Source organism: Macaca thibetana, chromosome 2 (assembly GCF_024542745.1).
Source record: "Macaca thibetana thibetana isolate TM-01 chromosome 2, ASM2454274v1, whole genome shotgun sequence".
Taxonomy (NCBI): Eukaryota; Metazoa; Chordata; class Mammalia; order Primates; family Cercopithecidae; genus Macaca; species Macaca thibetana.
The window spans coordinates 14603137-14622385 of record NC_065579.1 but is presented as its reverse complement, the minus strand read 5'-3'; the positions used below and the strand labels follow the sequence as shown (position 1 = coordinate 14622385).

The 19249-nt window shown below is 37.2% G+C and overlaps 1 protein-coding gene across 50 annotated transcripts in view; it reads right to left on the bottom strand.

Moving 5' to 3' along the window:
* CLASP2 (cytoplasmic linker associated protein 2) overlaps positions 1-19249 on the bottom strand; it is a 222363-nt gene that overhangs the window by 44015 nt on the left and 159099 nt on the right. For all 50 annotated transcript variants that reach the window (XM_050779319.1, XM_050779320.1, XM_050779327.1 and 47 more), the window contains 4 exons: positions 15253-15396; positions 8649-8792; positions 7428-7534; positions 2738-2891 (listed from right to left, as the gene is read on the bottom strand). In XM_050779319.1, the coding sequence (XP_050635276.1) occupies positions 2738-2891; positions 7428-7534; positions 8649-8792; positions 15253-15396 (549 nt within the window). The remainder of the gene's footprint in view (positions 1-2737; positions 2892-7427; positions 7535-8648; positions 8793-15252; positions 15397-19249) is intronic.

The window sequence follows — 19249 nt, the reverse complement described above, 5'->3', positions numbered from 1 at the left end:
ATGAGTTACAATTTATATTCCAGATGTCAAAGCTTAAACATATAAACTACAGCTGTGAAGGCAAATAAGAACCGTAAAAGAATGGTGCCTCTAATGATTATTACAGTTCCTTTGCCAATGAATTGACCAGACAATATGTACAGTGTGATTACCAGCAGCTTCTCCATGTCAGTTAAAGATATGAAAGAACTTTCATAAGCAACACAGCACTACAAGCTGCCAGATTCCATTATTAAAGTAACGGTATATCATACAATAGTATGTCAACAAAGCATAGTAAAATCAAATTTTAAAAGGCTTGCTTTAAGGAGGGAAAAAAAAAAAAAAAGAAAGGCTTAAAAGGCCTGCATAACTTTTGGAAGGATGCCAAAAGAATTTGGGTACGTTAATGTACTTACCAAAATATGAATATGAATATTGATACAAATACTGGTATCAAAATGATTACTACCATGAGTATCAGCATCACCACCATCCACTGGGCAACTATGTGCCAAGCCATTTGCTAGGCGCTTTACAAATATTCTTAAAATATTTGCTACGCACCTATTATTAAATGCCTGGCATTGTTCACAGCATTGGGAATACATCAGTGAGCAAAAGAGAGAATGATGTCTACCCCAATGGAGTTTATATTTTAGTGGAGGGACAGACGAAAAAAAAAAAAAAAAAAAAACTTCAATGAATGAATAAAGTATATGACATGTCAGAAGAAGGAATCATGAATGCTGAGGTGGGAGGACAGTTCACAGATTAAATAGGATGAGTAGGGTTCACTGAGAAGCCATTTGAGTAAACACTTGAAGGAAGTAAGGGAATTTTAGCCAAGGGGCTCTCTGGAGGTAGAGTGTTTCAGGTAGAGAAAACAGCCAATACACAGATCCTGAGGCAGGAACATGCATAGTAAGTTCAAGGAACAGCAAGGAGGCCAGTGTGGCAGAAGCAGAGTGAACAAGGAAGAAACTAGCAGGACATGAGGCCAGAAAGGTAACAGAAAAAAAGTGTATTGTGTAGACTTTGGTTTTTACTCTGAGACAGAGACTTCCTACAGAGTTGAGTGAGAGTGGGAATGTACTATAGGAGGTCAAGGGCATAATCAAGGAGGACAAATTTTAATAATCCAGGTGAGAGAAATGATGAAGACGATGGCTCAAACCAGAAAGGCAGTGGTGAGAATAGGCTGAATTCTGGATACATTCTGCAGTGGAGTCAGCACATTTCCTGACAGATTTGGTATAGAGGATGAGAAAAACAGAGGACTCAACAAACTCTTGTCCATGGGTTTTGACTAGGCAACTAGGGTTGCCATTAACTAAGATAGGAAAGAGCAGCTTTAGGGGAGAAGACCAGGAGTCCAAACAGGCAGCTGAATGTGAATGTGGAACTCAGGAAAGAGGTCTAAGCTGAATAGAATCATAGTATTTATTATACTCACAACAACTTTTAAGGTAAGCAGTGACATCCCTATTTTCTTAATGAAGACTTTGAAGCTTAGAGGTATCACCTGATTAGCTAGTAACTGACAGGAACTGGGATTTGAACTCATTCTGCCAAAATTCACAATTTGAGTGCCCTACCCTGTACCATGCTGTGTCTGAAAAAAAACAAAACAAAACTGAGTCTCAGTGAAGCAGTGATTCTTACCGATCTGCGATTGCTACCATATGCAGCTTTGAAGAGTAGGGAACCTCAAATATCAGTGATAAGCTGGTTTTGGCAGCCAGTTTACTAGGCTGACCACAATCTAGCTCTGCCAGATAGGCACAGTGAGAAAAACAACTGCAGGACAGATGGCAGGAAGGCAGAGGAAGAAGTCCTTTGGAGATTTTCTGTAACTTTGCAAACATTGAGAAACAATGAATTCCATAGGAACCGGTGGGATGGCTCATTTTGTGAAAAGTCTAAGCTGTCAGAGACAAGTCTGAGAAGGAGCAAAGTAAAAAACTATTCTGTGTATAATGGCAGAAGCAATAAACAATATTCAAATATGTCAATAATATTAAATATGTAAGAATGTTGTAGATTATAACATTCTTGCTTCAATGTAATGATGTTTTGTGTTTTTAAAAATACTTGAGAGTCAGTTACTTGCACACCAGAGAAATAAAACACTTTGCACATTATTAAAAAAACAAAACACATTCTTAACTGTAGCCACACAAACTGATGATGCAAATTACTATCACTACACCTAACAGGGAAAAAAAAATTCTAAACTCCTTATGTGTTCTTACAAGACTCAAAGTGATCTGGCCCATGTTCCACTCCTTTTCTCTCACAATGGTCCACCTACACTGGCTTTCTTCCTAGTCCTCAACTATACAAAGCTTGTTCACATCTAAATGTCTTTGGATTTGCTGATTATTTCATGGAATTCTCCTCTAGATTTTATGTGGCTTTATTTAGGTTTCAATGCAAATGCTACCTTTGGAGAGAGACCTTCTTGGACCACAAAATCTAAAACAGACTCACTTTCCTCTAAAGCACATTCTATCCTAAAACTCTATAATATTCATCTCTATATGACAATCTAAAAGGAATTTGAAGGCAGTGATTTTGTCGTATAAATCTAATGCTTCAAACAGTGCCTGGTATGTGGCAGATACTCAGTAAATACTTGTAGAGTGACTGACCCATAGAAAAGCATATTCGAAAATGACAGAAAGCAAAATGTAATTAAAATAATGCTTAATGAACAATGAAATAGTCTGCAAAGTAAGGATATTAAAATACTTACTGAATCGCCATCGTCTTTTTTAGAATCCCTTTTCAATGGCTCATTCATATCTTCTTGGCTACGGAAGCTGAAATTCTGGATTGCTTCAGTGACACCTCTAAGAGAGCTATAAATATCTTCAGAGTTCATATTTTCTGTGTCATAATCAAATGCACTATGAAAAAGACGACACTAATTTTTACTAAAGTGTAGTTATAAAATACAAACACATCTGAGGAGATTATATAAGGATATCTATAAAGACAAGATTAGAGAATGTATATCCTCAGAGCATCATTAGCAAAATAAAAAATAGCAGCTATATATAAAGTACATGTCTCTTTGTCCTTCCACCAAGGACACCTTACAGTTACTCTACAATGCACAGTCCTTAATAACTGGTTTGTCTTTCTACCTTGAAAAATGTTCTGATTAACCAGAGGTCAGCAAACTATGATGGCTTGCAAGTTAAGAACGTTTTTCACATTTTTAAATGGTTGAAAAAAAACAAAAAAAATCATGAAAATTAGATAAAATTTAAATGTCAGTATTCATAAATAATTTTTTTTTCTTTTTTTTGGAGACAAAATCTTGCTCTTGTCCCCCAGGCTGGAATGCAATGGCACAATCTCGGCTCACTGCAATCTCCGTCTCCCGGGTTCAAGTGATTCTCCTGCCTCAGCCTCCTGAGTAGCAGGGATTGCAGGCGCCAGCCACCAAGCCCGGCTAATTTTTGTATTTTTAGTAAAGACGGGGTTTCACCATGTTGGGCAGGCTGGTCTTGAACTCCTGACCTCAGGTGATCCGCCCACCTCGGCCTCCCAAAGTGCTGGGATTACAGGCGTGAGCCACTGCGCCCGGCCCATAAATAAAATTTTATTAAACATAGTCATGACTATTTATTTAGGTATTGTCTATGGCTGTTTTCTATTTCTATTGCCGATGGCTGTTCTCGTACAATAGCAGAGTTGAGAACAGACTCAAAGACCATGACTCAAAGAGCCTAAAATATTTACCACTCGACCCTTTACAGAAAGTTTACCAATCTCTGTGATTAACTCCCAATAATGGTACTGCTTGAAGAAGAGATAAATGTATTTTAACATAAATTTGTAAGAAGGTAGAGGATTTTTAATACTGAACATAATTTTTTTTTTGAGATGGAGTTTCACTCTTGTTGCCCAGGCTGAAGTGCAATGGCGCAACCTTGGCTCACTGTAACCTCTGCCTCTCGGGCTCAAGCGAATCTCCAGCCTCAGCCTCCCTCAGCCTCCCGAGTAGCTGGGATTACAGGCTCCTGCCATCACGTACAGCTAATTTTTTTGTAATTTCAGTAGATACGGGGTTTCACCATATTGACCAGGCTGGTGTCGAACTCCGAACCTCAGGTGATCTGCCCACCTTGGCCTCCCAAAGTGTTGGGATTACAGGCGTGAGCCACTGTGCCAATTTTTTTTTTTTTTTTTAAGGGGCAGGGTCTTGCTGCTGCCCAGACTGGAGTGCAGTGGTGCGAACATAGCTTACTGCAGCCTTGAACTCCTAGGTTTAAGTAATCCTCCTGCCTCAGTCTACCAAGTTGCTAGGACTACAAACACACACCACCATGCCTGGCTGATTTTTACAAATTTTTCTGTAGAGATGGGGTCTCAATATGTTGCCCAGGTTTGTCCCAAACTCCTGGCCTCAAGTGATCCTCCTGCCTTGGACTCCCAAACAGTTAGGATTGCAAGTGTGAGCCATATCATGTTATAGACATGAACTTTATAATCAAACGCTGAAATTCAACTGAAGCTGTAATTTAGCTACCAAATTTATCATATATGTAGAACACAGAAAAAATAGGGTAGGAAATGTTTGCAATATATTTTTCTCAGATGTCGATGTATTATCCAATACTTTTAATGAATAACTTGATGAAGCACACTATAATATATGGCTAATGACCATGAAGCTATTAACTGTAAATACCAACTCTTTTTTTCTTTTTTTTTTTTTTGAGATGAAGTCTTGCACTGTGACTTAGTCTGGAGTGTGGTGGCACAACATCAGCTCACTGCAACCTCCGCCTCCTGGGTTCAAGTGATTTTCCTGCCTCACCCTCCTGAGTAGCTGTCACTACCGGCATGCACCACCACGCTTGGCTAATTTTTGTATTATTAGTAGAGATGGGGTTTTGCCATGTTAGTCAGACTGGTCTCGAACCCTGACCTCAAGTGATCCTCCCGCCTTAGCCTCCCAAAGTGCTGGGATTACAGGTGTGAATGAATTATTGTGGAAGATAGTGTGGCAATTCCTCAAAGACCTATAGACAGAAATATCATTTGAGCCAGCAATCCCACTACTGGGTATATACCCAAAGGAATATAAATCATTCTGTTATAAAGACACATGCACATGTATGTGCACTGCAGCGTTATTCACAATAGCAAAGACATGGAATCAACCTAAATGCCCATCAGTGATAGACTGGATAAAGAAAATGTGGTACGTATACACCATGGAATACACCACAGCCAGCCCCAACTCCTTCTTAAAAAAACTTTTTAAGTTCAGGGGTATGTGTTCAGGATGCGCAGATTTGTTATATAGGTAAACATGTGTCATGGGGTTTGTTGTACAGATTATTTTATCACCCAGGTATTAAGCCTAGTGTCCATTAATTATTTTTCCTGATCCTCTCCCTCCTCCTACCCTCTGCCCTCTGGTAGGCCCCAGTGTGTGTTGCTCCCCTCTATGTGTTCATGTGTCTTCATCATTTAGCTCCTACTTGTGAGAACATGCAGTATTTTTTTTTTTTGTCGTTGTTCATGCATTAGTCTGCTAAGGATAATGATCTCCAGCTCCATCCATGTCTCCGCAAAGGACATGATCTTATTTTGTTTTTATGGCCACACAGTATTCCATGGTGTATACGTACCACATTTTCTTTATCCAGTCTATCACTGATGGGCATTTAGGTTGATTCCATGTGTCTGCTATTGTGAATAGCGCTACAGTGCACATACATGTGCATGTGTCTTTATAACAGAATGATTTATATTCCTTTCGGTATATACCCAGTAGTGCGATTGCTGGCTTAAATGATATTTCTGTCTATAGGTCTTTGAGGAACTACCACACTATTTTCCACAATAGTTCAACTAATTTACACTCCCAAAAGTGTAAAAGTGTTCCTTTTTCTCCACAACCTTGCCGACATCTGTTATTTTTTGAATTTTTAATAATAACCATTCTGACTGGTGTGAGATGGTATCTCACTGTGGGCTTGATTTGCATTTCTCTAATGATCAGTGATGTCGAACTTCTATGCAAACAATTTTTCAAAAGGCTAGGAAAAGGAAATAAAATTTTAGTCTACTAAGCAGTCAAGAACGTCATTTGAAATACAGCTCATGCTTGAATTGCACAAGTGTGTGAAAATTGTACACATCTTTTATTTTGTATTAAGGACCAATCTGAGTCATATTTTTTCCTCAGAGGTATGTATAACTATTTATTTTATATATATTTATATATATAATATATAATGAATATGACATTTGTTATCTATATCATTATATATACAATGAATTACATAGATATTATATATGTATTGAATTATATCTAATTCAATACATATATAATGAAAAAATTAAGCTTACAGACAAAACATAAAAATAACAAATAGGGAAGGGTTAAATATATAATAAATATAAAAATAGTGTTAAATATAGAAAAATATAATAAATATATAATATATGAATATAAATCAGTTATAATCATTCTGAATATGAAATAAATCATTCTGAATATGAAAAGCATAATATGACCTAATATGTCATAAATATATAAATATGACATATTATATATGTAATTCATTATATATGTAATTTATTTTATATAAACATGTAATTCATATGTGATTTATTATATATGTAATTCATTATATATTACACATATATAATATGCCATATATTCATTATATATTCAGCCCTCCCCTATTTGTTATTTATGTTTTGTTTGCAAGCTTAATTTTTTAAACTCATCATTATAACTGACCTCATCACCACTTATACTGAGTAGTATAATGTAATCGAAAGACACAATTTGCAATTTACTGGATTTATACAGCATCTCTGAGAAATATAACTATGCCATTTAACGTAATAAACAGTAATTTATTTCAAAAAGCTGTCGGTAGGTTTTCTTTCCACTTATTAAAAAATTCCATATCCTATACATTATCATTTAAGTAGCTGGCTTTCAAATAAACTTTGAATTTTTTTAATGTGCTAAGTTTCTACTTTTCTAAGACCTTTTAAGTCAAGTAGGAATTGACTTGAATTATATCAATGCTTCCTTTCTTAAGAATGGAATTTACAGCCAGGGGTGGTACCTCACACCTGTAATCCCAGCACTTTGGGAGGCCGAGGCGGGCAGAACACCTAAGGTCAGGAGTTCGAGACCAGCCCGGACAACATGGTGAAACCCTGTCTCTAGCAAAAATACACCAATCAGTCGGGTGTAGGGTGCGCCTGTAATCCCAGCTACTTGGAAGACTGAGGCAGGAGAATTGCTTGAACCTGGGAGGTGGAGGTTGCAGTGAGCTGAGATCGTATCACCGCACTCCAGCCTGGGGGACAGAGCAAGACTCTGCCTCAAAAAAAAAAAAAAAAAAAAAAAAAGGGAATTTACAAATACAAACCATCATGAAAAATCATCCTTTTATTACCTTGGAGATAAAGTATTCTGTGATGTATTGGTAGGAGAAGTAAGAGGACTGGACCAGTTAGCTGGTGATCGTGGTGTTGGTCTTGTCAAAGGACTCCCCATGGAACTCTGATGAAGGGAGTCAAAGAAATATTAACATATTACAGATAAGTTCACTTAACACAAACATGAGGTTGAACCATATTAAAGGGCCATATTTACAGGTTAATATTTTAAATATTCATGTACTTATGTCTGGTTTCCAGGGGGAAAATTTCTCCCTATTTAGTAATATAACTCTTTAGTCTTTTTCTGTTCTCACCTGCTACCTGTTCTCAAATATTATCAACATCCTTTCCCTGAAGGATTGAATATAATTTTAAAGTAGCTTCCTGTTCTGAGCTAATTTCCTTCTTCTAACCATTACTAATGCTCAAATTTTATCCCTCCTTGACTTTGCTTTACACCAAGAGAGTTAAATCTGGTCATACTAATACATTTATTCTTAAGATATGATAAAATAATCCCTACTCCCTTTAAAAAGATGACTGACTCTGGTTCACAAGAAATTGTTTTAGGATTACTTTTAACCCTCCTCAGACTTTAAGCCTGCCATCAGTGTATCTCTTTTATTTGCTATCAAATGTCTTTCTTTTTAATGCTTTAGTTCAATTCTTTAGGCATATAATGTAAATTATTACATAAGAGTAAAATATATATGTATACACATAAATATACATATTTCAATGTTTCATTTACTCAGAACTTACTTCTTCAAAACAAATTCCTGCACATCCAAGTATAAACGGACTGACAAACCTGCGATCATTTAATGTGACCACACTTCTTAAAGCACTACCTCCTTCGAATCTTATTTGCTAACCCTGGAATAAGTCATCCCTGTTAGACCTCAAACAAGAATTGGTTCATCTAAAGAGCATGTCCTGATTCTAATGGCTTCCAGCTGGTGCTCTCATCTATGTTTTGCTCACATTTTGCTCTTCTTGTTCATACCTGGCCACTGTTTACCACCATCCTAATGTACACAAATTATAATATTATATGAACAGGACAGGCATAGGGATTCTTCCAAGACAATATTTAATTCTGCTCAGGAAATGCTGCCAAATAAAGATGCAAAAATTATATATTAAGGATCAAGTTTACCTCGTATAAAAGAAAGCAATTATTGTTAAATCAACCATCACATTATATAACAGCCAAGAAAATCAGTAAGGATTACCTGGGTTCCATTGCCAGTGTTTCGAAGGTGATTATGAAGAAGCTTCGTAGCACCATCCTGAAAAGTTTTTGGTAAAGCTCCTAATAACATTGTAAACTCTGGGGTATTGAGTTCAAATAATGAAATCAGTACTGACTGTGCTGCCTAAAAAACAAAGGCATACAGTAGATGAATATATTTTTGTTACTCAAACGAGACCATTTTCTTCCCCTACATTGCTGTTCAATAGCATGAAGCTTGACCATCTTTCCCAAAAAGGAAAAGGAAGATATTCTTATTTGCTTTCAAACTGTTTTGCTGGAAGGAAAAAAAAAAAAATTAACCTACCAGTTTTTTTGAAGGTAAGAAGGGAATATGAAAAGCGTAACAAATATTACCTAATAGACAACGGAAAAGTTAACCATGACGGTTTCCAGGGTTACTCTGTTACATACTACTACAGTATTTTAGTTTTTCCAATAAACGATTACAAGGAGAAATAATATCTAATCTTCTCACAAGCAGTTAACATAACAACTCTACAATTTGAAGCTAAAGTATGTTCTGTGGAAATGGGAACAAAATACAGCTTACTCATATCAGTTAAGAAAAGTTATACAATTCTTTTCTGCTTCTGAAGTGATCAACTGCATTACTAAAAGCCAAACTTTGAAATTCAAATTATATACTTAATTAAGGAGAAACTCAAATCATTTATGATCACATGACTTGTATCCAAATCTGCACACTTCATTTTGGACCTTTCTGAACCCACTCTATGAAAAATACACCTGAATATAGAACACTAAGGGGAATGGTTAAATTATGTTATATTGGAACGATGGAATACTATACAATCAATCTTGGAAGATGATATAGCTCTCAATGTAGAAATTGAGAAAGGTCTATTATATACTGTTGAAGAAAAACTATAAGACTGCTCTAACAGGCCAGGTGCAATGGCTCACACCTGTAATCCCAGCACTTTGGGAGGCAAAGGCAGGTGGATCACTTGAGGTCAGGAGTTTGAGACCAGTCTGGCTAACATGATGAAACCTCATCTCTACTAAAAATACAAAAATTAGCTGGGTGTGGTGGTGTGTGCTTGTAATCCCAGCTACTTGGGAGGCTGAGGCCAGAGGATCTCTTGAACCTGGGAAGTGGAAGTTGCAATGAGCAGAGATCGTGCCACTGCACTCCAGCCTGGGAGACAGACTGAGACTTAATCTCAAAAGGGAAGGAAAAAAAAAAAAAAAAAGGAGTGCTATAATATGAGCACATTTTGTTAAAAACAAAAAAGTATAAGTTGTGTGGGTATATACTCTGGGTATCTAACATGTTAATAGTGCTTAAATAAAGCTATTAATATTTGCAGTTTGAAAACAAAAGTTACAATCTCATACTTTTTTTGGAACCACCACATTGAATGGACCACAAGTAAACTTGAGCAAATGAACTAGTAAGTGTTAATATATACTTTATTCCATCTAGTTTACTTTGGTTTGGAGATTCAGTTTTATTTCCCCTGTAGGGACAGACATCCCAATTGCTCCCAAACCCTTTACCAATGAGTATATCCTTTCCTCATGACTTGAAGTGACACTTGCATAATGAACTAATCTCCTATATAAACCTAAGTGTCTCTGGACCTTCCTTCATGTTCCATTGATCTATTTCTCTATTTCTGTACTAACACCACATGACATAAAATACATAGCGTTAGTGTATTTTGATCGTATCGTTCCTTTCTTGTGGTTTAAATTTCCTAATGTCATATTTGTTTTACTAGATATATTTCATATTTCTTTTTTGTAGAAATACAAATTTCTATTTGTAGTCTTTCTATCAAAGTAATACATATATACAGATTTTTAAAAACCAGTTTTAGAAAAGGTTTTATAAATCTCAATTCCATTGTTCAGCTCTCCAGAGTTCCCTTTTGTAATGCTTGCTTTTACAAATAGTTAGGATTCATAGGTTTATAAAATTATTTCTTCATTGATCAGCTTGAGACATTTTCTAGTGATTTCCTACAACAGATGAGGACTTAGGCTCCTTTCAGTATCAGCTCTACCTTTTCTTCTTTCTTCTCCCTTATACTAGTCCATTTTTGTCACATCAGACAGCATAATCTTTAAAAACATAAATCATATTACTCCGTGACTTAAAAATGTGCCAATAATTTCTATAGTCACATCAGTATTCTTGTTCTTGGACTGTCACAAAATTGAAATTTTGATGAAATCCAACTTATCTGTTTTTCCATTTGTTGCCTAAGCTTCTGATACCATATCGAAGGATCCACTGACAAATCCGAGTTCATGAAGATTTATTCCTGTTTTAAGTGTTTTATTTTCCTGTGTCTATTGAGATGATTATGTGGTTTTTGTATTTTTACTATTGATATGGTATATTACATTAATAGATTTTTGGATGTTAATCTAACCTTACATTCCTGGGATAAACCCCTCTTGGTCATTGATATGGTTTGGCTCTGTGTCCCCACCCAAATCTCATCTTGAATTATACTCCCATAATTCCCATGTGTTGGAAGGACCCCGTGGGAGACAACTGAATCATGGGGGTGGTTTCCGCCACACTGTTCTTGTGGTAGTGAGTAAGTCTCACGAATCTGATGATTTGATAAGGGGAAACCCATTTCACTTGGCTCATTCTCTCTCTCTTTGCCTGCTGACATCCACGTAAGACATTATTTGCTCCTCCTTGGCTTCTGCCATGATTGTGAGGCTTCCCGAGTCCCATGAAACTAAGTACAATTTAACGTTTCTTTTGTAAATTGCCCAGTCTCAAATATGTATTTATCAGCAGCATGAAAACGTACTAACAGAGTCATGGTATATAATTCTTTTATATATGTTGCTAAATTTGGCTTGCCAGCATTTTGTTGAAGATTAAGGCATTCATATTCATAAAGAGATGCTGGTCTGTAGTGTTTTTTTGATGTGTGATGTCTCTGTCTAGTTTTGGTATCAGAATAAAACTGGTCTCACAGAATACACTGGGAAGTATTCCTTCCTCTTCTGCTTGTTTGGAAGAATGTGTGAAGAATTGCTATTAATTGTTTGGTGGAATTTACCACCAATGAAGCCATCTGAGCCTGGGCTTTTCTTCCTGCAGTTTTATTTTATGTTTTTTTTTTTGAGATGGGGTGCTGCTCTGTCACTCGGGCTGGAGTGCAGTGGTGTGATCACAGTTCACTGCAGCGTCGACCTCCCGGACTCGAATGATCCTCCTACCCCAGCCTCCCGAGTAGCTGGGACTACAGACGTATGCCACCACACTCAATTAAATTTTTGTATAGACAAGGTTTCACCATGTTACCCAGGCTAGTCTCTTCTGGGTTCGGGCAATCCACCTGCCTCAGCCTCCCAAAGTGCTGGGATTACAGGTGTGAGCCACTGTGCCTGGCCTGTGCATAGTTTTTGAATACTGGATCAATTTCCTGTTAGAGTTCTATTCATACTATCTACTTCTTCTTGAGTCAGTTTTGGTAGTTTGTATCTTTCTAGGAATTTGTTCATTTCACCTAAGATTTTTTTGTAAGCTCAGTAGTCATATTAAAATAATTTTTAAGTCTTTAAATCAAATACATATTTACAGATTTTAAAAAACAGTTTTAGAAAACATTTTATATATATATATATATATATATTTTTTTTTTTTTTTGAGACAGGGTCTCGTTCTGTTGCCCAGGCTGGAGTGCAGTGCTGCGATCTCGGCTCACTGCAACCTCTGCCTCCTGGGTTCAGGCCATTCTCCCGCCTCAGTCTCCTGAATAGCTGGGAGTAAAGGCGTGTGCCACCATACCCAGCTAATTTTTTGTATTTTTAGTAGAGACAGGGTTTCACCATGTTATCTGGGATGGTCTTGCTCTCCTGACCTCATGATCCACCTGCCTCGGCTTCCCAAAGTGCTGGAATTACAGGCGTGAGCCACTGTGCCTGACCATCATTTTATAAATCTTAATTCCCTTTTTCAGCTTTCCAGAGTCCCCTTTTGTAATGCTTGTTTTTACTGATAGGATTGACAGGCCTATACAATTATTTCTTCACTATCAGCTTGAGACATTTTCTAGTGATTTCCTACTACAATAGATAACGACTACGGTTTCATTTTTTTTTTGAGTTGGGAGTCTCACTATCATCCAGGCTGGAGTGCAGCAGCACGATCATAGCTCACTGCACCCTTGAACTCCTTGGCTCAAGTGATCTTCCTGCTTCAGTCTTTTGAGTATCTAGGACTAAAGGCAGGCACCACCATACCCACCTAATTTTGAATTTTTTTGCATAGATGAGGTCATATTGCTCAGGCTGGTCTCGGACTCCCAGCCTCAAGTGATCCTCCTACCTTGGGATTACAGGTGTGAGCCACCACACACCCAGGTGTTAGGATTACAGGTGTGAGCCACCACACCCAGTACATTTATAATTCTAGTAATTTGAATGTTTTCTCTTTTTACCCTGATACGTTTAGCTAAAGGTTTGTCAATTTCGTTGATCTTTCCAAAGAACCAGCTTTCGGTTTCACTGGTTTTCCCAGTCTCTATTTCATTAACTTTTGCTTTTATCTTGATTATATCCTCCCTTTTGCTATCTTCAGGTTTAGTATGCTTTTCTTTTTCCAGTGTGTTACGGTGGTGAATTGGATTACTGATTTTACTGATTTGAGAGCTATCTTTTTATTGTAGGCATTAAGAGTGACAAATTTCCCTAGAACCACTGCTTTAGCTTTATCCCATACATTTTGGTATGCCATGTCCTCATTTTCATTCATCTCAATGTATTTCTCAGTGTATTTTCTTATTTCTCTTTTGATTTCCTCTTCGGCCCACTGATTACTTAAGAGTGAGCTGTCTGTCGATTTTCCAAACTCCTTTCTATTATTGACTCTAATTTCATTCTATTGTGGTCAGAGAACATACTGTGTATTAGTTCTAGCATTTTAATCTATTGAGATTTGTTTCATGGCCTAGCATGCAGAATGTTCCAAGTGTACTGGAGAAGAATATTCTTCTGTTGTTGGGTGCAGTGCTCGTCACTGGAAATAAAGATCACAAAAAATGTATATTCTGTGTACTTTTTTTTTTTTTTTTAGATAGGGTCTCACTCTGTCACCCTGGCTGGAGTGCAGTGGCATGATCTTTCTCACTGCATCCTCGACCTCCTGGGCTCAAGTGATCCTCCCACCTTAGCCTCCCAGGTAGCTAGGGCTACAGGTGCATGCCATTGCACCCACTTTTTAATATTTTTTAGTAGAGATAGGGTTTCGCCATGTTGCTCTGGCTGGTCTCAAGCTCCTGAGCTCAGACAATCCCCCTGCCTCAGCCTACCAGTGTTGAGATTACAGGCATGAGCCAACTGCGTACGGCCTATGTGTACTCCTTTTGCAGCAAATGTTGATGGAAATGATTCACCAGAAAAGAAAGTAAATAGAAGTAAATACAAGATGCAAGAAACAGGCTGGGTGCAGTGGCTCACGTCTGTAATCCCAGCACTTTGGGAGGCCGAGGTGGGCAGATCACTTGAGGATAGGAGTTTGAGACCAGCTTGGTCCAATATGGTGAAACCCCATCTCTATTAAAAATACAAAAATTAGATGGGTGTGGTGGTGGGTGCCTGTAATCCCAGCTACTCAGGAGGCTGAGGCATGAGAATCACTTGAATTGGAAGGTGGAGGTTGCAGTGAGCCAATATCATGCCACTGCACTCCAGCCTAGGTGAAAAAGCGAGACTCTGTCTCAAAAAAAAAAAAAAAAAAAAAAAGATGCAAGAAGTAAACAGGGATGAAGATAAGTCTCAGGAAGATGCTCAAGAGAAATTGCAGGCAGACGTGTGTGCAGCAGGCCTGGGGAGAAACATGTCAAAACTGGAGAAAACAACAGAATGTCTAGGAAGGAGCTCTCTAGAAAATAAAATAAGTTTAATCTATGTTTTTGAGCATGTGAAAAATAATAGCCATACACGTATAGCAGAGATGTTGAAAATATTATGATACTTAAAAAAAAAAAAAAGTAGGCAAATGAAAAAGCAAGGCAAATTATCAACTCCAGGACAAATAACGTTTCTATAAGAAAGAAAGCAGTCGCAAATCACTTGGTATAGAAGTGAATACCTGCATAGTCAAATGTAAATCTTTTCTACTGATAACTAGTAATTGATTCATAAGTATTTTATGAATACCTTAGAAAGGATACAGAAAGTATGAGAAAGCTAAGTCCTCACTTATCAAGATAGATGGATATACCTAATGTCTACATTTATCAATAGATTAAAAAAAGTCTAAAAATTGATAAATCAAACAATAGTGTAAGCTCTTATTTGAAATGTATAGGTAAATGCAAGGGGAATGATTTGAAATATTCTGAATGGTTATAAAATTAGAGTGAGAATCGTTGTAAGGGCAGCTACTTTTGATTCTAGGTTTGAAAATTACACTCACATTAATTGGGTAAAATTTGAAACAATTTTAAAGATTTTTTTAAAAAGCTCTTCATAACTCACTGCTAACTGCTAAGGTGCTGAAAATATTAGCTTACTTCACTGGCAATCCACAATAACTGACTTGCTTTCCCAATTTATCTTCTAAACCTCATATTAAAACATACCTTCCGAACATCAGAACTTTTGGGTTCTGTTGTCCAAGTGATGACCCGAGACACTGCTAGGCGAGTTTCACTGGAATTTATAAAATCTCCTGGATCCATCTGTTTGGCCAGAGTTTCTATGTATTTAAGGATAGCAACCTTCACCTGCAGAGGAAAGCACAAAGAGAAAGGACAGAAAGATGGTTATTGTGAGACATTAGAGAACATTTCAAAAATAATCAGGTGATGATGATTATTTTTTTATATACGGAAAGGGTCTTACTATGTTGGCCAGGCTGGTCTTGAGCTCCTGGCCTCAAGCAATCCTCCCAGCTCCGCCTCCCAAAGAGCTGGGATTACAGGCATGAGCCATCATGCCCAGCCACGTGATACAATCACCTACCTACCTGAGGTACAAGTATATGACAGTGTTGATGACTTTTGTTTTTCACACACAATCAGAACTTCGAGGTCCCAGGTGTTTCATTCCCAAGGTTTGAACAACTGCTGAAGACTATCTTGACAAGATTATAAACATTTCCTTAAATCAGTCCTCAGAGCTTATGGCTGACTCTTGGCCAGCCTCACAGGGAGCTAGTCTTTATTAACTCTGTAATTTTGTTTTTGGGAAAATGAACCAAAGTGTTTTAAAAAAAAAGGTATGGCAAATCAAGGTAGCAATCAAGGTGGGCAATATAGTTGTTTTTGTTGTTGTTGTTAAACACAGACTCACATAATGAGATGAGGTTCCTTAGTGAGTCTACCAGTTGTTAGACCTGCCTTCCAAAAGAACTGTCACAAAAATGAGTTACACAAGTACCAGTGAAGAAAAGACAACACCTCTGTGGATAAAAATGTTCTGTGTAGGTTTATATACATATATATATATATATATATATATATTTTTTTTTTTTTTTTTTTTTTTTTGAGACAGAGTCTCACCCTGCTGCCCAGGCTGGAGTGCAATGGTACAATCTTGGCTCACTGCAACCTCCGCCTCCTGGGTTCAAACAGCTCTCCTGCCTCAGCCTCCCGAGTAGCTGGGATTACAGGCGCTACACCCAGCTAATTTTTTGTATTTTTAGCAGAGACGAGGTTTCACCATGTTGGCCATGCTGGTCTCGAACTCCTGACCTCATGATCTGCCCACCTCAGTCTCCCGAAGTGCTGGGATTACAGGCATGAGCCACCGTGCCCGGCCTATTCTCCCAGTAATTCTTGATGTGTAGGTGCACGGAAGGCAGATGTTTGAAATATATGTATCTGTGGAATGGCTATAATTGAGCTAATTAATAAATGCATTACTTCATATACTTATTTTTTTTGTGGTGAGAACACTTAAAATCTATTCTCTTGGCAATTTTCTTTTTATAAATTCAATTTTAAAGTTTTATATATTTAATGTGTACAAGTTTTGATATACATATACATAGTGAAATGTTTCTTATAGTCAAGCAAATCAATGAATCCATTATCTCAGTTACCCCTTTTGTGTGTCTAGCAAGAGCACCTAAAATCTACTCTTTTAGCAAAAATCCCACATATAACGCAATATTATGAACTATGGTCTTCATGTTGTCTGTTAGATCTCTAGACTTATTCATCCTATAGATCTGCAACTATGTACACTTTGACCTACAGCTCCCCATTCCATATCCCCTCATTAGCAATTTTCAAGTATACAATACATTGTTATTAACTAAAGTCACCATGTTCTACCTGGGCACTTAAGAAACAGCACATGACACAGTACACAGTCCTTGGATACAGCAAGGATGCTGAACACATATTAAATGCTAATTTGCTGACTTAGAATAATGAAGGTTTAAATGTATGATTGAAACTTGAGAAGAAATTGTCAAATTTAAAGGTAATATGTTTTTCTATGTTTTTTCTTCCCTTAGTATTGATTTTAATGTCATTTTTGTCACTCAGGTGAAATAAGGTCTCTGGGAAGTGCCATACTGAATAAATTCACGGGAGTAAAATATTAAAATAAGGTTCTGACACGTGTACATTTTTCCCTTCCTCCTTCCCGTTAAAAAAAGAGATCAAATTACATTTTTCTTTCATAACGAATTTTAAGAAGTATTTATAACTCTACACAGTCAACAAAAGCAAAAATAGACAAATGAGATTACATCAAACTAAAAAGCTTCTGCACAGCAAAGGAAACAATCAACAGAGTGAAGAGACAACTACAAAATGGGAGAAAATATTGTACTGTAAACCATACATCTGATAAGCGGTTAACATTCAAAATATGTAAGAAACTCACATGACTCAATAGCAAGAAAACAAATAAACTGTTTAGAAGATGGGCAAAGGATCCGAATAGACATTTCTCAAAGAAAGACATACAAATGGCCAACAGGTGTATGGAAAAATGATCAATATCAGTATTCATCAGGGAAAGGCAAACTAATACCACATTTGAGATATTCACCTCACACCTGTTAGAATGACTGTTATCAAAAAGATGAAAGATAAGTGTTGGTGATGATGTGGAGAAAATGAAACTCTTCCACAATGCTGGTGGAAATGTAAATTAGTACTGCCATTATGGAAAATAATATGGAGGTTCCTCAAAAAATTAGAAATAGAACCACCATATGATCTAGCATTCCATAGTGGGTATATACCCAAAGGACATGAAATCACAATGTGGAAGTGACATCTGCACTTCCATGTTCACTGCAGCATTACTCATAATACCAAGATATGGAATCAGCCAGGCGCAGTGGCTCACGCCTGTAATCCCAGCACTTTGGGAGGCCGAGGCAGGCGGATCACCTAATGTCAGGAGGTCAAGGCCAGCCAGGCCAAGGTGGTAAAACCTTGTCTATACTAAAAATACAAAAATTAGCTGGGCGTGGTGGTGGGCACCTGTAATTCCAGCTACTCGGGAGGCTGAGGCAGGAGATCGCTTGAACCTGGGAGGCGGAGTTGCAGTGAACTGAGGTCACACCACTGCACTCCAGCCTGGGCAACAGGAGCGAAACTCTGCCTCAGGAAAAAAAAAAGTAATCAACGTAAGTGTCTATCAATGGCTGAAAAGATAATGAAACTGTGGTATATATATATACACAATGGAATACTAGTCAGCCTTATAAAGGAAATTCTGTTGTTTGTGATAATGAAGATAAACCTGGAGGACAATATGTTAAATGAAATAAGCCAGCCATAGACAAATACTGTATGATCTCATTTACAAGCAGCATGTAAAAAAAAGTCAAATTTATAGAAACAGAGAGTAAAATGGAGGGTAGGGGACTGGAGAGATGTTGGTCAAAAGGCACAGCATTTTAGTTAGACAGGAGTAATAGGTTTAAGAGATACGATTTCTCCATCAGCCAGGAAGATGTTGGTGTAGAGGCTGATATAGATATCAAGGACAGCAACTACCATGGCTCCCAGTGCTATGATGAAATCTCAGATGCACGGTCTTCTGGCCAAATGTCTGCAATTTCATATTGTAGGAGCATTCATTGTATCCCTGGGGGTAGCAGCTCTTTATAAGTTTGCTGTAGCTAAACCAGGCAAGAAGGCACATGAAGATTTCTATGGAAATTATGATTCCATGAAAGATTTTGAGGAGATGAGAAAGGCTGGTATCTTCCAGGGTGCAAAGGGATTATGGAATATAAAGAATTTCTTCAGGCTGAATGACCTAGAAGTTTGTAACTAACTTGTGTTTCTGAACTATGAATTATGAATATGTGGGGTAAGAAACAGTTTCTCTTGATAAATAATCAGCAACAACAAAAAGAGACCTGTACGTCATGGTGACTATAGTTAAGAACAATATATGGTATATTTGAAAATTGATAAAAGAGTGAATTTTGTGTTCTCGCCACAAAAAAAGATACACTTATGAGGTAATACAAACGTTAAATAACTTGATTTAGCCATTCCACAATGTATACATATATCAAAACATGTTATATGCCATAAATATATAGAATTTTTACTTGTCAATTAAAAGGCATATTTGTAACTTTAAATAAATTTATTGAAA